We start from the raw sequence: 18,441 nt of genomic DNA, 5'->3' as shown, positions 1-18,441 counted from the left end.
TGTTTACAAAAAGCACCTGAAGTGCCTACCTTAGAGGCAGGTGTTCCTGTTTGGGCAGGTGAATCTTGCATATGATTGAAGGAATGTGAAGTTTTAACCCACAAAATGCACACAGGCTTCAGAACTTGAGATAGACCCTTCAGGTGGTGAAAACAGGTGATGGGAAAGAGCACATTTTCAAGACTGACTTTTAAAAAAGCTCTTGCATCTGTTGCATGCTGTCTATTAGCGATTATTGAAGTACTAAATCATGGGGAGTGATTAATGCTAGAATCAGTAGTTGTTCAGCTGTGTACTAAATGTGAGGGTTTCAGGTTAAAAACTGAGATAACAAGCCTCTGTAGATCCTTAAAGGCAGCTGTAGTAATTCTAAAGTATAAAATTCTGTGGAATTTACTGTAGAAACTTCACCGAGAGGAAGGATGCTCATGTTTCAAGGGGCTTTTCAGCCCTTTCCCCCACACCCTACCTACTTTATATAAACGGATCATGTGTCTTAACGTGCTCATTAGAATCCTAATGTCAGCCTCTCAAATGTGAAGTGTGTTATAAACATAGTTAGTTGGGAGCTTAGCAAGGCTCTAGTTGCCGGATGAATTAGAATTTGTGGTCTATTTCCTGTGAGTATGGTGTCATATTTGCTTCACTCAAGCAGGTTCTGTGTAGTTCTGTGCCGTGTTTTGAGTTGGCACTGGCATTGGATTATCTGTGTGGTGAGTCTGGTTAATATAATATAACCATTCTGCCTGAAAAAAAAAAAAAGGCATTTTTATTATCTGTATACCACTCTGCGTACTTGCAGGAACTTCACTGTTGTCACAAGAGACTGCAATAACTTGGGGAAATAAGGGATGATCAGAGTGGTTGGTGTGCATCCTGACACTCTATCATCACCACGTTTGTGATGGAAGAAGCATGGCTTTCCTTGCTGTGGTTGCTCTGCATAAAACATATTGAGCAGCCTAGCTGGAGTCCTGGGAACCACCCAGGCACAGCACACAAATAGAGAACACTGCAGGAGCTCTGAGTTTCAACAGCAAAACTCTGAGGTGGCTTGGTTGCATGATAGGGGTAAAACTTTTTAGTCAGCTATAAAATATCGTGTAAGCTCTGTAAGATGGGAACCAGCTCTGCCCACACTGAATTACTAATTTTGTGAATCTGCCATGTGAAAACGAAGCTGAGAAGTGAATACCACTTTCTTGTAGATGGGGAGAAGAAACTAATTTGCTGAAGGGTGGTTATTCTATTTTTACAACCTGAAACAAGTGAAGGCTAAATTATGTAGCTACAGGCACATTCTTCTTTGGTAGGTAGTAATCAAAATCTAATGATTAAAGCTGTCAAAGCTTTTTAAAGTTCATGTGAAGTTTAAGATGATGGAAATTTATCTTTTCTTCAGGAGGAGGAGTGTTTTGCTGCTCTTCTAAAGGAAACTTTAAGACAAAGGCATTCATTGCACTTGTATGACTTTCTCATATACAGATTTCTAAATAGTGAAACTTAGAAATAGTCCCCCAAAAAATTATTTGTTGAATGCTTAAGAATTCATCAAATAATTGGAAAGAATTTTATATGAGCTTAGCCTTGTGCCTACAAGTTAAGAAATGTGAACTCTATTCAAGACAAAAAAAATCCAGTCGATTTTGTAGACTAAAAAACGTGGGTGTCTGTTTGTGGAGTTTTTGCCAGGAAGGTATGTTGTCTCATGTTGGCCTATGGTTTTGGGTTCACCTCCATGAGGTGATGGCAACAAGCTATCAATCTGTCTGCTCAAAGCCTATTTCTCTTTCCAAAACTGTTTCCACAGCCGCCACTGTGTCAACACCGTTCAGTCATAATTGTCAACTCCAAAGCAGGCTGATCAATGGAAATGCTAAATAAAGCAGCAGGGCTCTTGCCTCTGAGGCTATGTGAAACCAGATTTGCCAGGAGGTGTGCGCCTCTGAATATCAGCAGAAAGGCTCGCTGTTTGTTATCTCCTAGTCCAACACTGTTGTGTGCCTTCAGGGCTCCTTTGCTTGAGGTTGTCTTGAACTCTGAGTTTTTCACCTTGTCTTCCAAGTGAAGTTGTTTTCTAAGAAATGGACAACTAAAAGGGTTTAGTTTTTCAGAAACTGAGAGGCTGGAATCCATAGGACTAAAAACTTAAATTGCAGCTATGTGATGGTTTTAGTTGTTGAGGTTTTGGTTGGGTTTTTTTTTTTTTAATTTTTTAAAATGTATTTGAAGCATCAGACCTTATGGTACTTGTTAGTACTGTTAGAATTGCTCCTACTATTCATCAGATATGAGACTTTTAAGATGTGACAGCTGGTTGAGGATCAGAAACGAAATACCAACTCTACTGCCCATTGACATACATGTCTATGAAAAACCAAGGAAGTTCTTGGCATGCTTTAAACTAAGTGCATTAGATTTGCAGGCACAGCTCTTTTAGTGCTTTCTTACAAGGTATCTTTTTCACAGCTGATAAGTAAAATGATGTCTGTACTCCCTCTGCTGGCTCTGCAAAAGTAGCTTTCATGAGCTTAAATAGCTGAGTAGCACCTCTTACAAATATGCCTGCGTGTAATTCTGAGTTAAGAACAGTTTAATGAATAGAAGAGGGATTTTCCTGCAAAATGGGTCAACAAATAGTTCCTGAAAGCCAATCAGGTGTCTCAGATGCTATCTCCTGCTAAAATGGTAAACACTGGTGTTGTGTATACCTTTGTAATTGTAGTCTGATCTGTTTTTGTGTATCAACAATTGGATGGGGTTATCCATTAAAATACTTGTACATCTAGTTATACATCTAAGCTCTGCTCGTAAAGGTATTCTGTTCCATATGTATATGAAGAGCTATGATTAGAAGCCTCACATGGGGAAAGAAAACTTATCTACTTCCATAAATTCAAGTGCCATATACCTTTATTTGCTTATTCTGAGACTACTTGTTTTTTTCAATGTGAAGAGATGTTCAATATAAAAATTCTCAGCCAGAATGGAAAAAGTTTAGGCTTGAACAAAGTCTTGGTGTATAAATAGGTGTTATGAACATAATCAAAACAATTGCACTTGGAATTCAGTAGACATCTTTACATGCCAATGTAGCTCATTCCGTTATCTAGCTTTCTGGTATTATTATTCTATTATACTGCTGCTCTGGTTATTTTTAGTTTTTGGAATTCAGTGACAGTTTAACAGTTTCAGAGAACTAAAAGGGTAACCCACCCTAATATACTGGTCAGTAACCAGATAAGTGGAATAATAATCCAAACTGCCTTTTTACCATTTGCCAGTTCAAAACATCTCTGAACAAGAACGTTTGAGCCTTGTGACATGGAGTCTGGTTTCTGGTTGTGAAGTCTGAGGAGATTTTCTGGATTTTTGACCCTGCAAAGACCCTCCAGTCTTTGTCCAGACACTTTACTTTACTGTCAAATATTCCAGAGCAGTAAAAAATTGAGCAAACTCAATTAAGAATTCAGCGCGGCCACTGCAGTTCCTCCTGTTGAATTTCTCTTTGGTTGTACCTGTGGCTGTCTGCAGATGTCTTCAGGCATTGCTGTACTGAGAAGGGGCTTTTTGGCTGCAAAAAACCAGACAGTTGCCCAGGCCTTCATATTGAGGTTAGAACAAGTCATCTTCTCAAAACAAGTGAGTTCCTCTTACCAGATATGCTCTTCCTCCCCCTGCTATGGTGGATTAAGTTTCTGAAGTTTATCCCTGTGACTTGGTTTATGATCAGAATCCAGAGTGTTACTACCATGCTCAATATTTTTTTTTTAATGTTCAAAGTTCCATTTTAATAATCATGTAAATTGACAAGTAAACCAAAAATTGTGGACCTCCATAATATAGGCTATTAAATTTAGCTCAGCAATGTCTGCCTTCAACCCTGGTCTTGTCATACAAGAACAATGGAGGATTCTCTATGCATAGGAAAATGCATCAATTTTTTAGGAACCTAATAGTACATTTCAGAATCTCCAAATTAAAGAGTCAGAGAATCCTGATCTTAAAATATCTTAAAATAATAAAATAGCTTGGTTTAGGCTTCCTGTGGGCAATTTTGCCATGATGCAATTGTTTAAATACTTGAAAATATTTGCTCTGTGCAAATATGCTTGTGACAGCTGATGGCTTATTTTAATAATAATTGCTCAACAACAAGGTAAAGTTTTAGTAACTACCTACTTTTTCAGTTTTGAGAAAGCTGTCTTGAAAGCTGTTTAGCTTAATTATGTGCCTGAAGCATCACACGTCAAACTAGATTGTGACTTTGACTGACAGCCCTGTAACTGCCTAAAATTGTTCTTTTACACTTAGTTTGATTCTGGATTCTGACTGTATACTCTTTGATGACATTGCTGGCTTCCTTTATTAGATAACTGTTTAAACACCAACAAAATTAGCTATTCCATCAGGCCCCCAAACAAAACCCCAAACAAACCAACCTCTACCCGAATTTCATGCTGTATTGGTTAGAGCAGAAGATTTCAAAGGCAATGGATACATTTGCAAAAATTCGATTCCTTTGGCAGGGTTATGACACACTAAGTAGCAACTTGCTGTTAGTAACCTAGAGCAAGCTACTGGACACTGGTAACAAGTCTGAGTGCAACATACAAAACTGCTTATAAAGGTTCAGTATAATGCATGGCTTTTGTTTGAAAGTGAACTGGGAACATTTTTTATAAGCTGTGTTGCTGTGAATAGATATGAAGAGTCCATTGGTAGAAATTTTTGTCCTTCTTAGAGCATCCCTTTCCTTGAGAAAAGGAGGAAATGGAAAACAAATGTTGCAAAACCAAGCTAAAAAGTTAATATGTTAGAGACCATGGGCTGTGAATGTGCTTGTCATAGTGTACAGATTTGAATTTGTGTGTAACTTAAATGACCCAGATTCATAACAGCTTTGAAATTAGGTGTATGGTTGGTTTTCACTGTGTAGGACTTAGTCATTAACTTTCTCTTCATCTTCCTTACCAGTGTTTTCCTTACCTCAGGTCTGAAAGTATGAATAACAAGTCTGCTACTTGTTACTAGCGGATTACATACTTGCACCAGTTTTTTCTAACTCTTGTCTACATCAGGTAGGATTTTTTTTGAAAGGCTACTGAAATAATGCTTAATTGTAGAGGTTTTCGGATAGCTTCTTTCTATGTTTCCCTTGATAAACTAATGAAAATAAATCATCCTTAATGGAACTGAAAAGCAGGTTTTTGGACAACAGTCCTAGCACAGCTGCTTCCTAGTAGGCTGCTTTCTCTTCTCCAAATGCTACGTGTCCTTCAAGCTTAAGGGTCTATTGAAAGTGCTGAAAAACCAGCTGATGGCATCCTTTGAGGGAAACAGGGATACAGGAGTTTGCTTAGGAAAGTGGAGCAATAGAACCAGAGAAGGAATCTCCTAAAATTACCTTCAGAAAAACTGAGTCCCTAACTGTGAGAGTTTGGGTAACTTGTGCTATGTTTTACTTCATGGTGCCGTGTCATTTTTTATTTTTTTTTCATGATACTTTATCTTCTCAGTCACTTCTTTCCACTGGGGAAACATTTCACTGAGTATTACTAGCCTCAGGCTAGAGGAAGCTCTTGTGTTCCTTACTCTGCTCTACCTGCGTGTTGCATAAGATAAATTTGTGAGTTGCAGAGTTTAGATTAAAAATATAGTTGGCTTCTGACTTAACAAGGTCTGTGAGCCCCTACTCAGCTGTATAGTGAAATAATCTCATGCTGAGCTGAGGTGTGATACAATCAGATGTGCAATGGTGCTGGTCCTTTGAGGGAGTCTGTTGGAAGCCATGAGCTGAACATACAGATCTTGGTTATTTAAAGAGTTTGTGCCATCAGCAGTTATAACATGCACAATTTCAGCAGGATGCTCAGGGTTTGCCCCTTGAGAAGCTGATACTGCCTTTCCCAGTCCCTTTTCTTCAGAGATACTGTATGATTTTGGTATCACTAGAAACAACATGATTGTAACAGTGTACAACTTGAGCAATGTGCCACTGCAAAACAAAACACTTGCGGGGAGTAGCTTTCTGTAGAAGGAACAAAATAGGTCTGACCTTGCTGAAACAGAATGATGATCTGTAGTCTACATGGGTGGGTTGTCTCTTGGTCCTGAGGGTCAGCTGCAGCTGAGCTATGATCATTTAGCTGTGCTAAATGCATTAGGCTCTCAATCCAGATACCATCCTTTGGAAGGACAGGTATTAAGCTTGTTAAACTAGCAATTGCTGCTGAGGATTCAGAGCTACCTTATCAGAAGACTGACACCTGACTGTATATGCCTGAGGTGGTTATGCTGCAGGCATCTGAGTGCCTGCTGGTTTCCCACTTTAGTTCTGCCGGCCTTGTGCTTTGGTAGGGCAGGGGAGTGATGGAATCGGGGAGCTGATCCTCAGCACAGAGTAGGTTCAGCTGGTTGTGATGAAGTTCTTCAAGGCATGGCCTTTCTCCACCTAGGGGAGGTGTGCCAGAGCTAAATTAGACACCTAGCTCACCTCAGAATTTGAATGATTGCTGATTAGCCTGGAAGCAGAGCTGTGTGCAAAAAGTGCATTAGGATCCACTGATGCTAGTGAAGACTTAAGGCCTTTGGCTTATGGGAAGTGGGAGAAGGGATTTCCTTTGTTGTGTGGCATAGGACATATAAATATTATAATGGAGCATGGTTTTATTTGCACTTTTCCTGAGTTGCTTTCTTTTTTCTAATTAATTAACCAAGCACTGATGTCTTTGTAATCTCAGAAACCTAAGGAGTTATACACAATGAAGTACTTCACAACTGAAGACTTCAGAAATAAAGCTGTGATTATTAATTGCACATAGCCACTTTGTATAGCAATTTTATATAGTCTACCATGAGAAATTAATTAAATTTACTAAATCTGCTTGAGCCATTGTCTGACAGTCATGTCAATTTGCTGTTCAGTCCAAACAGTGATTGCCCTTCACTGAAAAGTTATGTACCATGCTATTTTTTTAGTGGCAAGCCAGTTGAATTGTGTCCTGGGTTTGCTCAACCCACTTTAACTTGAAATAACAGAGGGAAGAGAAACCTTCCCTTAAAGGGAGATTTAATGTTATCTTTAAGGTGGCAGCCATATAGTTCTGTGATAAAGATGCTTCTAGCATTAGCTGAATGTGTGTCTTGTCCCTTAAGCTGACATATTCACATTGCTTGTGTGACTTCTACAAATAAATCAGCCCCTCCTGGTGTGTTGTGGGAAAACTTGTTCAGAGAGTAGAAATGCTGCTATTTCAATTTTTTCACTGAGGTAGGGGAGATCTTTTTTGGATGACAGCTTTCTGCACCACCCAGCTACAAGTAGCCCACTCACAGGTATGGAACCATGAAATGCACGGCTACCACCACAGCTAGTGGGAGGGAAGGTGAAGGCTTGGGAAAGAGCACCATGGCGTGGTGCTTTCTTGCTCCTTGGATCCTGGAGGGGGGCAGATTTCATGGCTAGGAGAAAAAAATTATTTGTTTTTAAAGGTAATAGAAGTACATGGAGAAAGGAAGAAAAAAAAAAAGCATTAGTAAAGGAAGAAGTGCCAAAACCATTTGGAGTGCTGTATGTCCCATGAGAGAAGGACTTAGAGCAGGACCCAAAATGAAATACCTTCTCAGAGGCTGAGGTGCTGTAAAGAAGGGTAGGGAAGCACACAAGAAGTGTGTTCCAGGCCCGAGGTTGCCCGTGTGCCTGTTGCAACAGCAGAGCTCCCATACTCTGTTACTTCATTAATGCAGTTGGCAGAGCCCATGGCTTTTCCCAATGCAAAAGGATAAGGGTGGCAGGTGTAAGTTGCAGTGCTGTTAGTGTCAAATAATGAGAGCTGCTTCAGGACCTCTGTGAGTGGGAGTGTTACACCGTGTCACTGCAGCACAGCCATACCTTTGGTCACCTGAGGATGTGACAGACTTGCTGCTCTGTTAGTTACAAAGTGCTGCGATGGGAATCTCAGCTTTGTGCATTCTGTCTGCTAACACTGCTTGTATATTCCCTGTCTGTGTTAAAGAAACAAGCTCCTGAGAGAAGTATTTATTATCTTATATTGGATGGTGGAGATGGGATTGTCATGTGTGTACTGATCACAGAGCAGTTAATTTACCATCATTCTACACACAGTTGCCAATAGCTATATTGCAGTAATGCTTCAATGTGTGTAAAACTATCCCAGAGCAGCAACCAACCCTGCATAAATGAGAAACTTTGGAGTAGCTAGAAGTGTGTGACAATGCAGGGAGCATGACAACTTAGCCTTTAAGTGGGTGTCAGACATCAAAGAGATGGAAAAGTATTATCATGAGGAAAGACTAATTTTGAAACTGGATAGTCCCTGAAGGATAAAGCAATATGTAGGCTTAAAAAAATCATTAAATATGTCAGATAATACCATGAAGTGAAGCCTACTGAACATGCTTCTTACACTGTACCAGAAAGAGGAGGCCCAGTGGAATGGATCAGTGAGCTAAGCTCTCAAAACTTATCAAAGAGAGCTAAAGGAATGACCAGTATAATCATAATAAAGAATTTTGTGAGACATTTCACTCTTGTGTTTCTGCAAAGCCATACACTGGATTCTCAAATTCAAATATTGAGGTAAAAAAGCCCTTACAAACAAAAGAAAACACAAACCAAAAGGACCCCTGAACCTCTTTACAGAACCAGCAGGAGCAGCAAAGTTGTGAAGTATCTCTCAAAGTGCTGCTCAAGTGTGGACTAGTTATGATATTTGAATTTTAAAACCCTCTGTCTCCTTAGGAAGAGAAAATAGCAAACATAATTGCAGAGATTTTCTCAGAATGACTCTTTTAGCCAGATTATTTGGTGTATTTCTGGCAGGCAGGAATTAATGACCTTCAGGGGAAGCTAGCACAGCTTTCAAACTATAGGTTTCTGAAGAAATAAGGCTCTTAAGGGTTTGAGGATAAGGATAATGTGTAAGCGTATACTGTGGTATGATATTTCCAAAAGGCTTGCGAAAAATCTGAAGCTGAACGTTCTCAGACTGGCTTTTTACAGGCCAAAAGGGAAGCTTCTTAAACTTTAAACAGAAGAAGACAAGACGTACATCCAATTTAGCTTCATAGTGTGGGCTCACTGAGATGGGTGACCAGACCTAAGGTTTTTGTTTAATTTTTCTTACATTCCAGACACTTGGTTGGAATGGTGATTTTGAGGATCATGAATGGATCCTACCACATTAATATCACGATTTGTATATTACCTGTTTATGGCTCAATGAGCACATAGAGTATTTTGTAGTAGTCTTTGTACTTAGCAGTAAGCTAGTCCAAAGTAGCCAGAAAAGCCTTAAAACTTTGCATAAGTTACTTTTATTGCTCTAATAGAAAGGAATTGGTTATATGCATAGTGTCTTTATGAAAGTAATTTGGCTCAATCTCATAGGCATAAATATTTCCTAGTAGTTTTAAGACTAATTTTAAATCTCTTTTGAAGTTTTCTGGATACAGGAACAATCAGGTAAGAATGGACTTTTGCCTTTTGCTTGAAGGCTCATAAATCTAAAGAGCTTTTTGCATCTCTTTGATGTCATGAAGCATGACAGTCAAAAGCCTACTGCTCTGCCTAAGTGGATACTAGCATAAAAGAATACTTTCTGAAAGAAAAGATGGGGAGTGTTCAAATCAGGATGAAATGGTAAATATAAGTTCTGTGAAAAAGAGGTGAAAAAATTTTCTCAAGACAAGTCATACCTGTAGCTTGCTGACATTATTAGAAGTGACCAGCTGGATGTATTGCACTGAGCTCTAAATACAACAAGTAGCTGAAATCCAGGAATCCCAACTCCATCTCTGTGGGATGAAATTTGGTACCATCTCACTTCACCTTTACTTGAAACTTAGTTGCATATAGTGATATCATATGCCTCATTTAACACACATCTGTCAGGGTTTGTGACCTGAGCACATTTTGCGCTTTAGGAATGCCACTAAACTCTGTTGTAGTCTAATGATGCATAATTTTAGTGAGTTGGTTGCCATGTTACCACTCTATCTCTTTTGGGAAAAGTTCAGCTTTGTCTTGTCATTTTTGTCAATATGGTTTTGACAGATGTTGATGGGAAAAGTGTGGTAAGTTGTTCATGGACCTAGTAATGTGAATATTTATTAATGGATGACTTTACTACTTTTTTTTTTAAACCCACTTTTAGGTTTATATATTTAGCTATTAATATGTCAGATCTGTTAAAAGAACTTAGTTTACAGCATAATTATCCTAAACTGTGCAGGATTAAGAGACTTGAAATCCTCAGTCATCTTATTTTGAACTCAGTGGATCTGAAGGAAAGGAAAATATTGATGGGCTTTGGGCAAACTTTTTTTCTTGCATTTTAAACACCAGCAGGTCTGCCTTCAGTCATCAGCTGCCTTCATCCAAATTTTGACAGCTTCACTCACCTCAAGTTAGGTGAGGAAGCTGACACACACAGTAAATACATTTTAGGTGCTTGAACGCACTCAAAATGATTCTGGATGGGGCAGAGTCCCATCTAGAGGTTAAAACTTTTTTTCACTGGGATTACAGTCTTAAACTGGAGTAACCTTTCATTGCGAACAGTCCTCTTGTATGTAGCCTTTAGTTTATAGTGTCATCACAGAGCAGAAAGTAGATGAACCTAGGAAAAAGAAGTACAGAGAAGGAAGCTTCAGGGCCTGTGGGTGGAGAAGAGAGAAACTGCCTGAGTGTTGATCAGAGCTGTGGACTGCAGAAAAGTGGTTTAAAGTGGTTACAAACTTGACACTGTTGCATGTTTGTCTTAAGTGTTTGTCGTCTTGTGGATGGGCCAGCAATGTGATATGAAATAGGTGACTATGAAACCCTAGTACCTCAAACACACAGAACACTTGTTGCTTTCTTTCATGATGATCACATTGCTTTTGTCCTCTGGGATTTTCCGGTATGTCTCAAAGTGTGATGTTCCGTGAAAGTGGTCACAGATTTTCTGAAGCCCTTCTTGTCGCATCAGTCTGTCTATTTTTGGATCAGTAATATCTATTTGGTTACCTCGGAAAGCTAATGATTGGTTTAAACTCTTGAGAAAATAGTTTCCTACAGCACTTTCTGATCTTGTTTCTGAGTCACTGCAGCTGGAGCTGAGTTGTTTAGTGCGTGGGGAGAGGCCCTGGCTTGGACAAGGCAGGGCAATACAGGCCTGTGCAGATGGTGCATGGCAGAACAAAATGTCTGCTTGCTTGCTGGGCTCCTGGCAGAGGCTGTGGACCAAGCTGCTTTGTAAGAGAAGCTTATGTCCTTTGTGCCATAATAACTCACCTTCAAGACTTGTACAATTTTTCCTTTTTACTACCAAAACGAGGAAAATTTTGCAGAACCTGTGTGTGAACACTGCTGATTTGTATTACTACTAAACTGACTTCAGACTACTGAAATCCTAATTTGTTTGCTATAATTTCAATAAGAAATAAATTTAGGGTCTTAAAGGAAAGAAACCACCAATGGATGAAATGGTTTCTACAGGTGTCAATCACAGTAGGCAGCAGAAATCCCTTACATTAAGTGCCACAAATCACAGAATCACAGAATAATTTGAGTTGAAAAAGACCTTTAAATGTTATCTTGTCTAACCTCCCTGCAATGAGCAGGGACAATCCCGGTGTTTAGATCCAATGCAGAATCTAGGCCAGTTTTTATTTCAGATAGGTAAGTACATCTGCTTCCCAGGAGATTAGGCTTCAGAATTAAATCAGATTTCTCTTTGAAAACTAAGCAAAAGTCATGACCTTTGATGAGTTTACTGTTTATAGCACATAAGCTGTAAAATCTGAAACTTGTCATTGCAACACTGTTTGATATAGGCTGAAGATGGTATGCTAAAAAAATTGTGCCCTTTGCCTCTTAGTTCTTCAGTCTTCTTGTACATGTCTCTTCATAAACCAGGCTGTCTGAGATGTTTGCTCTGAAACAGTTAACTCCTGTTTGTTCAGTAATGACTTGTAAAAGGATACTGTTCTGTATTTATGTTTTACCTCGTTAGAATTCATTCATATTCCTTGTGAAACAGCTGGTGAGTTTCTGTGGCCTGTCAAGTAGGTGGGAGGATCTGTCTCTTACAGCAAGAAGTTTGACCCTTCAGAGCACAAAACCTCAGTCAATTTCAGTTTGATTTCCAGGTTACTTTCTCAGTTACACTTTGTAATAATATTCCATTATAATAACATTGCAGACAGCTTCCCTTCTTTCTTTCCCCCACCCCTGCAATGTTATGTGATGGCTTAAAGCTGTGGGTCACACCCAAATTTAAGTATACAAAAGCATATGATATGTTTTTAATATCTTTTAACCTGGCTTTGTAGGCAGGTTAAAAGGCATGACAACTGAAACATATGGGGATGGTTTTTATCACAACAGCTTCTTGATATGCAGATCTGTCTGGTATTCATTGTACTAATTAGATTAAACAAAGGCTTTCCTGAGATAATCACTTTGCAAGCCCTTTCCTATATTACAGGGCCCAGTTTTAGTGTGTTGCTGAAGGTCAAATGCTACCAGCTAATGCTCAATATCTGAATGCATACTGTTCAAGCAGATGTATAAATTAAATTGAATGACACAAGATTTATAATTGCTGGAGGTTTGACTCTTGAGGTATGCTTAAGTGTTTTAATATTAATTAAGAAAATTGTGTTTCCTTGTAGGTTAGTGAAGCAAGTATTAAATGTAAATGTAATCATAGGAAAAGCTTGGATAGGAGTCTAAGGCATGCTAGGTCCTGTGCATCTGGGCAATAGTAATTGTGCCACTACAGGAACACTTCAAAAAACATGTTGCAGCTTCTAATTTGGTCAGTGCAGAATGTTCTGGTAGCACTAAATAGATAAGTAATCTGTAATCTCTTCATGCTTTGGTGAGCATCTCTTCATGTAGACTTCTGTTTAGAGCTTTTCCTTTCTCCAGTCCAACTACAGAAGCTTATCATGATGAACTTCCAGCACTGGCAAAGTTGTCTAACCTTGGTTTAACGGGTTATGGGTTTGAATTAGTGTGTCTGGTAACAACACAGTCCTTTAGCAATAAATAGTGATTTGATTTGGGTAAGGAAGTTATTCCTCATAAGCAGCTACAATGATGTGTCAGTGAAGTTACTACAACCAAAGAGCAGCAAGGTCTTCTCAGAGGGATTTACATAAGTATCTGAATCCTACCTATGAGAGTATGTGCTGCTACTGAAATATGCCTCTGCAGTTCAAGTTTTTTAGTCTCAAGTTTTTCTCTGTCACACTTTTGTGTGACAGAGAATAACTTTTAAAGTTATTCCTAGTCTCAGTGATATAAAGGGATAAACCAAGTGTCAATAATAAAGTATTATTCAAAAGTTGATGGGTCCAATAAAAGGTAGACATCTTAATAATTTTGTATGCAGCTTGTTTAAGCTGGAAACTAACACAAAACTTTAACAGAATTAAACTTTAAATAGGCTGGAACTTCAGCATTGGGTATAAATGAGTTTTAGCTTGATAACTGTTTCCTGAATTTGAAGTTTGAGATCTTAACAGATTAGAAGTTTGAGGTGAGTTGCATTAAACTATAGTGCTTCAGAGCTCATGCTATTCAGTTATTTCAATGACTGATGCAATAACTGAGAACTGAAACACTGGTCAAAACAAACAAAATATTTATTAGTCAAGGAGATAAATACTATTAGATGATCTTTGTAGCTTTAAAATGCGCTTCCTTTTATGCTACAAAATTTCAGTCATAATAGTTTCATTATGCATCGCCACTGATGTTAAAAAAGTGGACTCTTGGAACTTGCTGTAACAGGAACTGATTGAATGTTGCAAGATTTTACATCAAAACTGCATTAAGGATATTTCGTAAAGAAAGTTTCTTTGCTGATTCTTACAGAAAAATCTGTGTTAGACGAAGTCTGTCCTGTACTCTTATGACAAGAAGGTATTGTTGAAGCTCCCTGTTGAAATGGCCGGTAAAAATGGACTACTGAAGCAGATACTGGTCTGATTTTGTGTAAAAATTGATAATGTTTAATCAATTTTTTATAATCTGGAGCAATACTGCACTTGTTCAGTATTCAGAATTTGAAGTCTTCATGCCGTCCCTTTCAATTTTCCACAGTTCTTTGCTAACAGGGATGTACCAAATAATTTGCATCACTACTAGAGCTGATCTGTAGAACTGCACTGTTTTTGTAGTTAATGAATGCTTATTGAATTTGCCTGTGAACCCTAGGGGTCTGTTGGTATGTTAGGATGGAATTTAGAGCATAGGAGGACCCCCTTCAGTATAAACTTATTAATGACTAATATAGATTATTATTTATTAGTAAAAATTGATATAGATGCATAGTTTGAACTGGACTGCAAAGCACACTGAGTTATGATTAAGTAGAGTTACTGCTCTTCACTTTAGTTGCATATGAAAGCAAGTTTGGCCCACTCTATGCATATATATGGAGAAAGTCCTAAAACTTTGATGACAAGTGAACAGTGACTAGAGCTATAGCTTTTTCTATCCTTTTCTCTTGGATTTGGGTGTATTTGGGCATCAAGAACAGGGCTCCTGCTAGAGGCTTGAACAGAGCTTTTCTTAATTAAAATTGAATCAAGTTTGATGTAATTGGTTGTGGGGCCTTCTGCTTGGTCTATTTTTGCTTAATTAGCAGCTGCAGCATCTTCACCATAGCTATACAAACTCATTTGCCTGATCTGCTTCTTGTTATACTGTCATAGCTTATGATCGGATGCCAGCTGATAAATCCTCCTAGGCTACCAGCTGGACAGCAACATCCAGCTTTTGGGCATTGGATAACAATGTGGCGTGTCTTTAACGAAAACTTTCATACATGGTTTGCATTAAATTCTTCACTTGCAGGATCACTTGTTCTCTAACAGAACTCATTAGAGTCTTAATCAAAACTATATCCTAGCATGCAGGTTAACACTATCATCATGGACTCTTCAACTGTTCCAACATTTTCTTGCAAGTAACAGAGAAAACAATGAAGATTTAAAATTATTTTAAAATTAAGATCTTTTTTGATGTTATAGAATGTTGGGAGTTTTATGCATGTGAATATTGATTGCTTTATGCTTTTTGTCACTCTCTGGAAAACAGCCATGGATAGTGGTTTTCTCAGAACCTCCTGTGACAGGAAGAGAAGAGCAGTTGCTGTAGAAGTTGTAGTTCTGCCAGAGATGGGTCTGTCACTTGTGGTCAGGTGGCATCAGTTCAGGGGTTTACAGTGTCAGTGGTTGCTCTTAGGGCAAACCAGGTACTGTGCCATGGTGCTTCTAATGGTAGATAGATTTAGTATAGCTGCAACTCAATATTTCCAGAGCAGAAATCTGAGTCTTTCCTGGAACCAAGACTGTAAACTTCTGGTAATTGGGTGCTTATACCTTTACTTCAGCATAGACTCAGCAGTTCAGCCAAACAGTCCTCTAATCTGGCAAGGAAGTAGCTATAGATCTTTTGTTTGCTGATGCTTTGCCTTTATTTTTTTGCCTTTGCTAGGCATATGACACCTCAGGGTCTTGTTGACCTGGAAGTGTCCAAGTTGTTGTTCATCTGAGCCTGGCAGTCATGTTTTGTGGGGGAATATGTTGTTACACATGCTCATTGCACTTCATTATGCCAATAAAGCTGATTTATGTGATCAGAAGTCTGCTTTTGGCACACAGCAAATCCTCACACAGGCATGAGGAGTTTGTGTGTGCATTGCACTGTTGTGTAGCTACATCTTGTGCAAGCTATGTCTGCTGAGTGGGAATTAGATATAGAATGCCTGTGCAAGTTCAGATCCTGTGGCTAGATGATAATTTCTCAACTACAATAAATACATTGATCATCAGACAGAAGAACTGCTCTCAGTCTGCTCATCCCTTCTGCAGAAAGGGGGTGTTGTGCAATTTTTCCCTCTCTTCAAAGAATTACGTGGAGATACTGTGCAAGGCTTAAGTTGTGATGAAGTGGGCTGGAGCAGGGCTAAAACTGTATGGACATAAAAATTTATTAAGAGCTAGGTCTGCGTGAAGATATAATCCTACTTAGAATACAAAAGTACTTCGTGTGTGGGCTAGCTTGTTGAAGTTTTTAATTGAGGTTTGCACAAATCAGTTAATGGGAACACAAAAAATCTTGCTCTTCCCAAACTCTGAGGTGAGGGCGTCATTGGAAAATGGGAATTTTTAACTTGAGCATGTTCTTTCCCCATGTGACATCACTTGTGGGTGCCACAAGCTCCATTTCCCTGGAAACAGATTTAATTTTAGGTATTTTTAAAGGTTGCTGCTTGATGATGAACCATATGGACATTTGAAGGAAAATGCCAGTGTTAAAGGCAACAGTTGTTACAAAGTTAATGATTTAAGGAAATCCAATAATGCAAGGTTGCTTTGGGGTGGGAAATACCCATTTTCTTCCTTGTCGCTCTTGTCCGCAGAATGCAAACTAAAAATATTATAGGAAATTAAAAAAGAAATTTGTTCTGTAACCTTAGTGCCAAGAGTAGGGACTGTCTTACAATGCATTTCAGTATAGCTGTTATGTAACTGAATGTGTATCTGTTCTCTCCCTAGACTGTACATGCCTTTTGGCTTTGGGGAACAGAACGCACCATGGGACAACCTCAAAGATATCTCTCCAGACGGGCTCTCTTGCTTGGGTGATGTGTCTGCTCTCCTGACTGTCTTCATACCCAAAGGATTTATTTTCCTTTTGGAACTACTTTGAGTTGAAATTTTGTTCCTTGCTGGAAACTGTCTACGCTAAAGACTGCATGCATCATGGGTGACATGGCAAACAACTCGGTTGCATATAGCAGCGTAAAAAACGCTGTAAAAGAATCTAATCATGGAGATTTTGGAGTTACTCTTGCAGAGCTCCGTTCTCTTATGGAACTTCGAGCTGCAGATGCACTGCATAAAATACAGGAATGCTATGGTGATGTACATGGCATCTGTACAAAGTTGAAAACTTCACCAAATGAAGGTAAGTAAATTCTAACACTTACTGAGGAAACTCCATTTAGGAAAAGGCTTAGTAAGCAAACTGCTTTCTTTAATAGAACAAAGTTTGTAAAAGCATTTTAGCTACCATAACAAAATATTGCTTCTTGTTCCTTTAAGACAGAAGTATTCCATGGTAAAATAAGTAAGCAAGAGTTTTTTTTCAGTTGGCCAAGCTGCATGTGAGATGTTATATTAATGAAGTTCCACTTGGAACAAAGTTTATTGATGTAGACATCCACATATGAAACAGCAATGCAACATAGCAGTGTTCAACTCACTGTGAAAGCACCAGTTTTCTGAATAGTTCATATGACCTATAGTTCCTAATTCAGATCATGATGTTGTAGAGCCTAGGGTTTTAATATTCTAATGCAGGGCTTATTAATGCTTCTGTGTGGCTACCTAGTTCTTGGATTTGCTAATGCAGCAATTTTTAAAACTGATTGTGTTTGTGATCTATTGGATTCTTAATAGCAGGATCTAGTTTTTAAATCTGCAGTATTTCCGTAGTATCAGAATTCTGTGGATTTCATTTGAACTGTCCAAAATAACTATCAATATAACTTGAAGCATTGATGTTTACTCTTAGTGGAAGGTTTGCCAAGTGATTACACAGTCTTATTCCCTAGAAATAAGCATCTCTGATGGAGTCTTTACCATGTTTGACTTAGTGGCATTCTGTAAAATGTGGCTACACCATGCTTTTGCTATCTAGAGTTATTACTCTGAGATAGACTGTACAAATGTGAAGAAATAAGTAAATAAATTTATTAAGTGTCCTTCTTGAGAACCTTCCAGAAGGCTTTCTTCCCATATCAATAAAAACTATTAAGTGTATTTGTGAAAGATGGAAGTCATACTGCATAAGGTACTGTATTATCTACATACTGTAGTACTTGCAGTAAACTGTACTTAAAATATGTCAAAACTTTAACTGAAACTTACTGTGAATTCCTGCTGTTGAGAATAATTGAAAATTACCAAAATCAGGATTTTGGCAACTTGTAGTGTCTCTGCATTTAAAGACTCACATAGATTTTAACCAATGTAGTGTCATGTTGGTAGCAGCAAAATACCTGCTGTCTTAATCCTGGAGAGCCGTTGCTTTCTGTTCTTCAGAAATGCTATGGAAAGATTTACCTCCTTGGACCAAGAGCAGCCTACTAATGCCGTAAGGTACCTCTGGGTACATCTGCATTTAGCATGTATTGGCTTGATCCACTTTTGAAGCCCGATTTCAGACTCCTGAAATCATCAGTAGATGAATTGGGTTCCTCTTACCAAACTGAAACTGTTCAGCCAGCTGACATGGCTGAACTGCCAGTGAATGGGAGTAGACCAATTTCAGGATGAAGAAGTTTGTAAAACACAAGGAGTACAAACTTCTGTTCCCTGGCAGTGTTAAAGTACAGTGCATGTGTGTGAAGC

General features: G+C 38.6%; 1 protein-coding gene across 4 annotated transcripts in view; it reads left to right on the top strand.

Annotated features, from left to right (window-relative positions):
• The window catches only part of ATP2B1 (ATPase plasma membrane Ca2+ transporting 1), a 60,074-nt gene that overhangs the window by 9,378 nt on the left and 32,255 nt on the right, over positions 1-18,441 (top strand). For all 4 annotated transcript variants that reach the window (XM_054279208.1, XM_054279178.1, XM_054279197.1 and 1 more), the window contains exon 2: positions 16,582-16,993. In XM_054279208.1, coding sequence (XP_054135183.1) covers positions 16,789-16,993 — 205 coding nt within the window. In that variant the 5' untranslated portion in view covers positions 16,582-16,788. The remainder of the gene's footprint in view (positions 1-16,581; positions 16,994-18,441) is intronic.

Source organism: Melozone crissalis, unplaced genomic scaffold (genome assembly GCF_028551555.1).
Source record: "Melozone crissalis strain CALT ecotype California unplaced genomic scaffold, PUWL_Pcris_2 ptg000004l_1, whole genome shotgun sequence".
Classification (NCBI taxonomy): Eukaryota; Metazoa; Chordata; class Aves; order Passeriformes; family Passerellidae; genus Melozone; species Melozone crissalis.
Note: the sequence above shows the minus strand (reverse complement) of the source record. Positions and strands in the feature narration are given on the sequence as shown.